This window comes from Solanum tuberosum, unplaced genomic scaffold (assembly GCF_000226075.1).
Source record: "Solanum tuberosum cultivar DM 1-3 516 R44 unplaced genomic scaffold, SolTub_3.0 scf00292, whole genome shotgun sequence".
Classification (NCBI taxonomy): domain Eukaryota; kingdom Viridiplantae; phylum Streptophyta; class Magnoliopsida; order Solanales; family Solanaceae; genus Solanum; species Solanum tuberosum.
Genome location: NW_006239216.1, coordinates 366090 through 376395, shown reverse-complemented (window position 1 = coordinate 376395; position 10306 = coordinate 366090). Strand labels below are relative to the sequence as shown.

At 34.3% G+C, this 10306-nt stretch overlaps 2 protein-coding genes across 2 annotated transcripts; one reads left to right on the top strand and one right to left on the bottom strand.

Moving 5' to 3' along the window:
- The first annotated feature begins 1862 nt into the window (after positions 1-1862).
- On the top strand, positions 1863-3096 carry LOC102581804 (oleosin 1-like). The gene is made up of 2 exons (XM_015314313.1): positions 1863-2143; positions 2955-3096. The coding sequence occupies exons 1-2, from the start codon at positions 1863-1865 to the stop codon at positions 3094-3096; spliced, it is 423 nt and encodes a 140-aa protein (XP_015169799.1).
- LOC102598994 (receptor-like protein 12) lies at positions 2078-10262 on the bottom strand. The gene is made up of 2 exons (XM_006359175.2): positions 3542-10262; positions 2078-2152 (listed from the first exon to the last, which is right to left on the bottom strand). Exon 1 carries the CDS (start codon positions 5923-5925, stop codon positions 3553-3555), a length of 2373 nt encoding a protein of 790 aa, XP_006359237.1. The 5' UTR covers positions 5926-10262; the 3' UTR covers positions 2078-2152; positions 3542-3552.
- Positions 10263-10306: the final 44 nt, after the last annotated feature.

Below are 10306 nucleotides of genomic sequence, written 5' to 3'. Positions count from 1 at the left end.
AGCCAACAAATTATACAATTGCTTCTTTTTGTATATATGTATAGCGAAATAGACAGCTTTTAATTGTATATGTATAGCGAATCATACATATTTATATTTGCTATGGAGCGCAATTATGTAAACTTTGCTATAGCATACAAATATGATTTTTTTGTTTGCTATATGTGAAAGTTACTCATTTTTGTTTGAATCCAAGTAATAATTCGGCTTATCCATAAATAAAAGCCCAATATGTTAATCTTTTGATCCAAGAGATATCACAATATTATTTAAGTAGAGTCCAAAATACTTTTCGGTTATATATTTTAAAAAATAGCCACAACAAGTTTTATCATAACGGATACCCGTGTCATAATCTTATCCACCAATTCGACATTTATTAAATATTGGATCGACGAATAAAATTGTGCCACTTGTCCCTATTTAGTCTTCTGTACAGTGAAGGTCATATATGCTCTAGTTTTTTGACGGGAGGGGCACCAATATCCCAAAAGTATGATGGAGGGTATCTGCATACCAATTACGATAGTTCAGAAGTAAATTTATCTTTTTTCCCATTTTCAAATTAACAACGATATATTTAAGATTATAAATTTTCAAAAATCTTTTCTTTTTCAAATTTCATACCAAATCAAATTACGTTATATAGTACTAAATAAAAATGTATTTTATATATTCTGATAATTTATAAAAAGTTTATGTCAGGATATATAAAAGTTAAAACTCTTTTGTTTGGCAGTAATCTAATTCAAATTTTCTCTTTTTCTGAAACTGGTCACAGACTATTGAAATGCGGGACGATTTCTTTTTAACATTGTTTGAATTTGAATTCTTGTATGTGTCTAACCTTATTTTTTAAATGACATTTTAAATAGAATTTTCATCCTATTGTTAATGATTTAAACTTAAATTTTTTAATTAAGAATAAAAAAATCTTAAACTATTCCGCAAGAAAGAAAAAGATAAAATCGTATGACTTGAATTTTCAGGAGAGAAACATGCAACTCGGAGCTTACATTCATATCACAATTTTAAAATAAATAAATATGTATTTTAATTTTTTTATATCAAACAAAATAATATCACGTAAATGGAAGGATAATTTACATAAATTTCACTGATTTAGAAGCTTATTACTTTGATACACTCTAATTTGCAGTATTATGTATCTCATCAGATTTTGGTGTAACCAGATATGTTCATATACGTTTGAATACAGGTATCTCGGGATACATGAGTTAAAATTATATGTCATTTATTCTAGATACATTGTATTCAGGTGAATTCACATGTCTGGAGTACATATAACAAGTTTCACTCACCTCCCTTACGTCTCTCCCATTTCGTTCGTCACTTTTCTGTGTATCTGATATCCCAAATGAATACATCAAATACATATAAATACATGTATACATAACAAATTTTGCTCGCCATCATTTCATTTCATGTGCTTGTCTCTTTCCCAATTTTAATTTATCTGATATCAAATATAAATGTATCTATATCCCTAAATTTTCTTGATTAACATTATCACTACCATCAAATTTATGTCAAAAAAATGGAGTTTTGTTGATAATATCGCCAGAAAATACATTCAAAAGATCCAAGTAAGCCAGCTAGCTTTATAACAAAAATCAGTTTCAGTTTCCACCCAAAAAAAAAAAAAAACGTGTCAGTCCGCAAACACATGCAACCTCACATTCTTACACGTAATCACCATGCAACAATACTCCAATCTCTTTCTCCACTATATTTACTCTCCTTACTTAATTAACTCTCCATTCATCTCTTTAAACAACAACAAAAAAAGTAATCAGAAAAAATTCTCCAAAAATTCTGTGATTTTTTTGAAAAAGAGAAAAATGTCTCAGATTCAACCAGCTAGGCATGAGCAGAACCAGCAGCTGTCACGTCAAGTGGCTAAAACCACTACGGCTGTGACGGTGGGTGGGTCATTGATGGTGCTATCCGGGTTGACCCTTGCTGTAACTGTAATTGGACTTGTTGTAGCAACGCCTTTGTTGGTTATTTTTAGCCCGGTTCTTGTACCCGCTGCTATTACCATTTTCATGATAATGGGTGGGTTGTTGGCTGCTACTGCATTTGGTGCTACTGCTACTTTTGTTTTCTACTGGATGTACAGGTACGTTACCTTCGCAGATGCAACATTTCAAATGTTACTTCTGTGCCAAGTTTGATTAAGCATGGAGTTTTTTTTTTAATTTAAAAAAATGTTACTCTCTATGTTTCTATATTTGTTGGAGTTTGATTAAGCATGAAGTTAAAAAAAACGTTATACACTATGTTTCTACTTGTTTGGGGTTTGATTAAGCATGGAGTTTAATTTTTTTTTAAAAACTTTACTCTCTATATTTCAATTTGTTTATATTTATTTATTTTATAATTTGTTTAAAAAGGTGTCTTTTTTTTTTAATTCGACAATTTTTTTATTTCAACTTTCAACCTGACATGTTTATAATTATATATAAAATTAAAGAACATTTTGGTACACACTGCATATATTTAATTTAATATTTTGTGGTTTAAAAGTTCTATTTACTTTTAAAACTCCGGAGGGAGTACTTTAATTTCTATGTTTTGATTTGATACGGGATTTAAGATTTGATTTTTCGGAGCTTTGTAATTTTAAGCGGTGCCATAACATTTCTATAGCTCTAACTAAAGCTTGTCTAAAAGGGCAAAATGGTGAAATTATTCAAAAAAAAATTATGTGATACATTGATCAGACAGTGGCACATAAATTATAGGAAAATTACACTGACCATTTTGAATCTTTGATCCTCCCTATGAAGTTGGAGGTCAAAAGTTCAAGATGACCCACGTTCGAATGAATGTACCTTCAAATTTAAATTCGGAATCGGTGTTATGGTTGCAGGTAGTGGTATGAATGTACCTTCAAATTTAAATTCGGAATCGGTGTGTTATGGTTGCAGGTACACCACTGGGAAGCATCCAATTGGGGCGGATAAGCTAGATTATGCAAGAGATAGACTAGCCCATGCGGCCCATGATATTAAGGAGAAAGCAGAGCAATTGGGACATCAAGCCCAGCAACAGGTTAAGACTACTACTTGAAAGAGTCTTTAACATCATCAAAGTTTGTTCAAGGAAGAAAATGCTGCTGCTTGTTGCATGCAACTTGTACCTTTTTCAATTCTACTTTGTCTTTTTCTCTTAGTTCTTCTGTGTTGGGAGTGTAAGTCATGTGATGTTGGTTTGTTGGATTTTGTGGCAGAGTTTATGAATGGTGTTGTAACAGCATTTGTTGTATTTGGCGTAATGGGTCTATGTATGTTCATAATTGTTTACTTCTCTTTCGTCCTTTTGTTGCATACATGCTACACCTTTCAAGTTTAAGATATGAACTTGAAATGAAAAATGAATATCAAGCTTGAGACATCAACAAACGCATAACCATTTCAAAATCAAATATGCTTAGGATAGAGAGCATATTGATTAGTAATTCTTATAACGAAAGTATAAAAATTAGAAGTTTAGTGCAGAGTTTTAACTTGAATACCTTAACTTATCTTAGAAGCGATCATTTCTTCTGTCATTCCTTCGCCTTCGCTGTATCTTTTTCCATCTCATCATAAGTTTATGCTCCAACTTTAAAATGATTTTTGCAAGCCATTTCGGGTTTCCAGTTGAGATTATGAAATATATTATGGATAATCCAATACATAGTCCACTTCCGTAGCCCATAAGAGCAGCTTTCCAAAAATCATCCAGAAATTCGGAATTGCTTTCTTCATCTGGAGAGGATGTTGTGTAATTTGTGTCTATTACACCATCATTACCACAGCCTTTCGAAATTGGTAATCCACGTAATCCGTCATTGCCTGCAAATGAACTGTTCTCAAAAGTGTGAACTTGAGGTCCTTGAGGGATGCATCCATGGAGATGATTGTGGGAGAGATTTAAGAACGCAAGAGACGTAAGAGAAACCAGTTGTTGTGGTATCTCTCCCGAAAGTTGATTTCCCGATAGGTCCAATGATTCAACTGAAGATAAATCTCCGAGTGATGGAGGTATTTGACCTTGCAATCCATTATGAGATAAGTTTAACACGTGAAGTGCAATGAAATCTCCCATGACACTTGGAATTGGTCCTCTGAATTTATTACTTGAAAGATCGATAGCTGTGTAAATCGTCAAAATTCTAACAAGTTCAAGCATCATTCCCTTGGATACAATTGTTACAGAATCTCGGTAGTACTCGTTTCCAAGGTATACCGGTCCCTTCATTGTTCGATTAATTGTCCTCATGGCTTTCAAATGTTGAAACAAACTTGTTGGCAAGGTTTCTGTTAAGGCATTGTAAGCGACATCTAAGATTCGAAGCTCAGGAAACAAGTTCCTCATCCTTGATGTTCCGATGGGACCATGCAATCTGTTTGATCTCAAACTTAAAACTTGCAGCTTTGGTAGAGTCCCCAACCACATGGGGAATGTGTCGTTGAGGTGATTATTTCCTAGATCAAGAACTTGCAACTCCTTGCAATTGGCTAAAGATCGTGGGAGTTTCCCCTGTAGCTTATTGTCATGCAAGTTGAGGCTCCTAACTTGTAAACTTCCAATGCCAAAAGTTGTTGGAATTGTCCCAGACAGATTGTTCTGATGCATATCAAAAACCTCGAGGCTACTACTGACATTACCCAAGCACTGTGGTATCTCTCCCATCAAGTTGTTTTTTGCCAAATCTAGGACTTTTAGTGATCTCAAATTGCAAACAGATGAAGGAATTTCCTCACTAAGATTATTGTTTGACATGAACAAGTATTGTGTGGAATTTGGTAGAATAGGAAGTGACCCTTGAAGAAAATTGGACCGCAAATCAATAATATATAGAGAGGGATAAGAAATTGAGTTTATATTTGTTGAGTTCATATCTGTCAACATATTGTGGGACAAGTTAAGACGGTCCAAGTTAAGCCAAATAGGCCATGCCCAATCTGGAATTCTTCCCTGAATCTTATTATTCGAAAGATTCAAGTCCCAAAGCTTCTTTACTGGTCTTAGAAACTCCAATTCTTTTACTTCACATGCGGCCAATCGCAAACTAAAAAGAGATTCTGGCAAAGTAAAATTAACCCTGTTCTCATTGGTTAATGAGAAACGATTATATGAAAGATCAAGACCCTGAAGATTTTTGATGTTTGAAAATAAGCTGACATCCACATTGCCACTAAAATTATTTGATGAAAGATCAAGCCACGTTAGGTTCACAAGGTTTTGAATTGACTTGGGAAGACGACCTTGCAGCTGATTATTGTTTAAATCAATAGATCTTAGTGAATTGGACTTGAAATCCTCAAGATGACCAGAAAAATGGTTATTACTCAAGTCTAATTCAATTAGTGATGGAAGGGAGAACATACCGGATGGTATTGTACCATTCAGGGAGTTACCTCTAAGGTATAAGGACTCTATGCGAGTGAGATTTGACAGAGAAAAGATTTCAGAAGGAATTTGACCTGAGAAATGCGAGTCAGAAAGATGAAGATGGGTCAACCTTGAAAACCTTCCAAATGCAGGTGAAATGTGTGAAGAAGAGAAGTCATTCATAGAAAGAATGAGCTTTTTCAGATGAGAGAGTTGGAATAAGCTACTATTGGAATCAATCACTCCAACAAGTTGACTGCAACTGACGTCAAGCTCAATAACATGGACACTCATCTCATCGCATGTTACTCCATCCCATAAGCAGCAATCACTGCTCGTATTCCATGAACTCAATTTTGAAAAATTGTAATGACAAATATCATATGAGGGATCAATAGTAAGCGATTTCTTGAAATTTAAAAGGGAAATGCTTTGATCTTTAGGGCACAAAGATGAAGAAAAAGCAATTTGACAGAGAAAAACAATTAAGAGCAGAGCTGAGAGTTGCATGTAGCCCATGTTTGAATTAAAAAAAGAGTTGGTACTGAAATTTTGAGGAATCTATGCAAATATATAGAGGGGAAGAAATCAAGTTATTTAGTCAACGTTGCTGCAAAGTCTATGAGTTTCATAAAGTATAATATATACAAATAAGCAATTTGACTGAATAAGACAATTAACAGCACAGCTGAGAGTTGCATGTACCCCAATGTTTGAATTAAAAAAAGAAGTTGGTACTGAAAATATGAAGAATTTATAAAAAATATTTAGAGGAAAGAATCAAGTTCTTAGTCAAAGTTGATGAAAAGTCTGTGTGTTTGATAAAGTAATATATTACAAAAAAAAAGAAAAACAATGTGAAAGGAAAGACAATTAAGAGCACAGCTGTAGACCATGTTTGAATAGAAGAGTTCAAAAGTCAAGGGTAGGTTTGGATAATCAATTATACTATTGCAAGTTGTTCACTAATACACATATAGTCAGTACTTGCTTAATATTCACTTTTCATGTAAAAGATTTACGTGTTATACATCTTCAAAAGCCCAACTAAGTGAAATTTTTGTAGACTCCCAAACATGCAGGATTCTAACTGATCTTACAGGTTAAAGAATTCATAATGCGGTGGATGAAGCTCAGTTTGAGGTCTGAAATTCAGGAATTTCGACCAATTTTCCCCAGTATCCAAGCTAACTTTCGGCAGCCTTAAAAGGAAAAAAAAAACAAGGAAGGTTACCTGTAATAGGCTACTTGGAGTAAATGCACCATGTGAAAGTGGTCAGGACCTCCTTCCATCAAGTTCATAGAGTTGTTCTGCAATGTGACAAGTTTATGCAACTTCTTGTCTTCTGTAATGATAGCTTAAGGTTCAAATCTAGGTTGTTAAGCCATAAGGTTAATCGAGTTGATAAGGTTTATATGCAGACCATAAAGAGAGAGAGAGAGAGAGTGTTACCATCAACACATGTGAAGTAGATGAAATGGGTGTCTATATTTTCAGAAGCCTGCAAAAAGAATGCACATTGTTGCATACTATTATGCACTCGATTGTTAAAATAACCATCACTTTCACTATACAAAAGCTGATATAGAGGAGGTTCATGCCGTTAAAGCTTCATAAGAATCACTCTATTTGGATCCATACACTCAAAGTGGTAGAAAAACAGGGTGAAGTTCGAGCAGAAGGATGGATTTGCTATCTTTATAACCAAAGTCTAAGCAGAATAACCAACTATGTTCATGTGAGCAAACAACAAATATTACCGACTTTGAACTGAGATGGCCACAAATTTGCCAATGATTTTGTACAACTTATAAAAGATAATACTTGAACGCCACATTTTCTTCAAGCCTACAACCTTTGTGCCGAGGTTTCTCAGTTAAATACACATACTTTATAGAATGGGAGTGTATCAAAAACAATGCTGAATATTGTAAGATGCAATCACTAGAGACAAAAAAAAAGAACGGTTGTTTTCTTTATCTACTGCCCAAATCAATTCAACAGTTATGATTCTTAAGGAGCTACATTGCAATGAATGTACTTTTTCTGCTGTTCCTTTTGCACCAAAAGAGCGCCTATGTAACAGATAGCAGTAGCACCAGCTATATAAAAGATAAAAGAACTATGAACTTAAAGATGCAGCAAATGCAACCATACAAAAGGTTTTCAGTCGTCATCAAAATTCTTTAAATCAGAAAGAGCATCTATTTTGCACCGTACAGCTACAGCAAGCTACCAGTCTACCACTCTCCACTTGCGTGAATCCTTCTTCTCACCAAAGAAGGTTAGTAGTCTTCCTCAACATTATTCAATAACACCAAAAGATAAAATACTTCTGTCACAAAGCTTAGCAGGTTTAACCCTATTACCCTACCATCATCCACTTTCCTGAATTATTTCTCAACTCAAGACACTAGCTCTTCGGAGCTAGTATTTAGTACCCTCCTCTGACTTCTTCATTTACTCTTCCTAGACCATATTTTCTCTTCAGGATGACAAGTGTATTATTGGATAACTGAAGCAGGTAATGTCTCATACCTGGCGATAGTATTTGTTCCCTTCATGTTCGAAGTGTACCAAAGGAAAAACCAAACATCACAATCGAAGTGAGGTACGAGGTATACTTGAAGACGCTAACCCTACAATAAGGGGCTGTTATTTGTCCTCTTAATCAGGTTATCATTCTTATCACCATGTTGATAATATCCTATGAGCAAGAGCAACTACTTGGTTATTTTTATCTGATGCAAGTCAGCCCTAAATTGCACTTCAAGATTGTTTCCAGTCAGTTGTGCAAAGAAGACATAGTCAGATTTTATGTTTTTCTTGAATCTAGTCAATTGACCTGAATTCTCAAAGTATATTCATGTTCTTTTTTTCTCCTTTTTCCAAAATCTAAATCTTAGATCAGAACTTTAGAGAAGGTCTCTGTAGACTGCTAAAACAATATACATCACTATAGCTATGAAACAATATATTCCCATAAACGTAGCATAACATATCTTTAATCATCCAAAAAGACAGAAAAGCTATGAAACAATGAAAGAGAAACCTGTGCCACACAGAATATGAACTTAACAAAGTGATGTAGAAGGATACTATTTTTTTCAATCAGGTTACAGTCCATTTCAAAGAGCACAAATGAAGTGCATCTACCCATGTCTTGTAAATTTGACACAGGCACATTAAGGCAAAAGAAAGGTGTGATTAACCCAGTCAATCACAGTTAGTGCCACATCATAAAGATCTCTTCCTTTTTTTTTTGAAAATGGTAATTGTTTCCATTTCTGTAGAACAATACATAGGTTATACTGAAAACCATATTTACATAAGGAACTCTAATAATATTGACCTATCCCTATAATGAGTCTAAGACATCAAGACAGTATCATTAGAGTAAATCTGATTACACCAAAAACAGAGGGTCAAAATACAATTTAGTTTGACTTGTTGCATACTACTCTCCCTATTCTCAAAAACTCTAAGGTTCCTCTCTTTCCATATTGTCCATCAAATAGTGGCAGGGACAATTCTCCAGTCACTTCTGTTTTTTGCAAGGACAATTCTCCTACTGAAAATCTTATGATAAAGCCTCCTTGCCCAGGTGTAGACAGCTTGAACGGTTTCACTTGATGCAAAGAAAAGCAACACATAGAGAAGGAAAAATCCAAGATGGATGATTAAATTTGTTAACATAGAAGAGAATACAAGAGTAATACACAAGAAATATCAATTCCAAATATTTGATATAATAACTTTTTTATAGAATATTAACAACTAAATTGCAATTGAGGCGCCGTTAATCGAATAACAACAACAAGAGCTCTAATAGGAGGGCCTCCCATGAGTTGGGGTAAGGTTGTCAACATATGAAGACCTTGAGGAAGTTTGTGCAAATCAACTTTTAGTTCAAAAGCTAGAACACAAAAGTGATGCTTCACACGAACAAAGTGACCAAGTTCTATGAGGTTGGTTTTGCAAATAAATCTAGACTCCTTAGCCGGCATACAGACATATAGGTCGTGGACATAAGTTGAAACAACAGGGCATGACAAGAATTGACCAGAATACTGCAATGATCTTATACCAGAGCCCCCATCAACAGAAATTGTCAAAATGCGAGAAAATTTACGTATTAAATAATCCATAGCTTGATAAGGGAAGCAAAGTAATAAAAAGATCAACAAAACTAAAACACAATACTTCCCAAGGAAGTTCACGAGTTTCAATATTACAAGACATGTGATAATGGGCGATTTGACAGCAAAAGCAAAAATAAAATAAAAATCCAATGTAGAAGATTATTTCTATAACCACAGGATATGACTCTGATTAACTGATGTTTCAAAAGTGTACAAGAAATAGAAAAGAAGTGTTGTCATATGTTTAAGATGGTACAACACATATCTGTGTCCCTAGATTTTCAAACTCCAATCTTTCGTCTTTAATTCGGCAACGGTGCGTACTTAAAAGGAACTTCTCAAGAATGACATTTAACATAAACACGTCCTCATTGTTGGTAATATATTTATAACTGCACTTGAAGAATTTGGTTTTCTTGCAAGAACACTAACAGATTTCTATATAAGTCTTCAACCACCTTCTAGAATTGTATACTATCCTCAGTTGTCTGTTTACCATAACAAAATCTTTTGAACTACATACTTATGAAGTAATTTCTCAATTGTGGTAATAATGCAACTAAGTTTTGAATGTCTCAGAAGAATTAGTGTGCAGGCCCTTAAATCAACTAGAAACAAAGTCAAATGTTAATCACACTTTATGCTGGTTCAATTTGCACCATAGATTCATTTGTAAGAAATTTGTTCACCCCCTCTTCTTTCCTCTTTTTTTGTGTGAGTGTGTGTGTGTGTGGGGGGGGGGGGGGGGACAACTGTC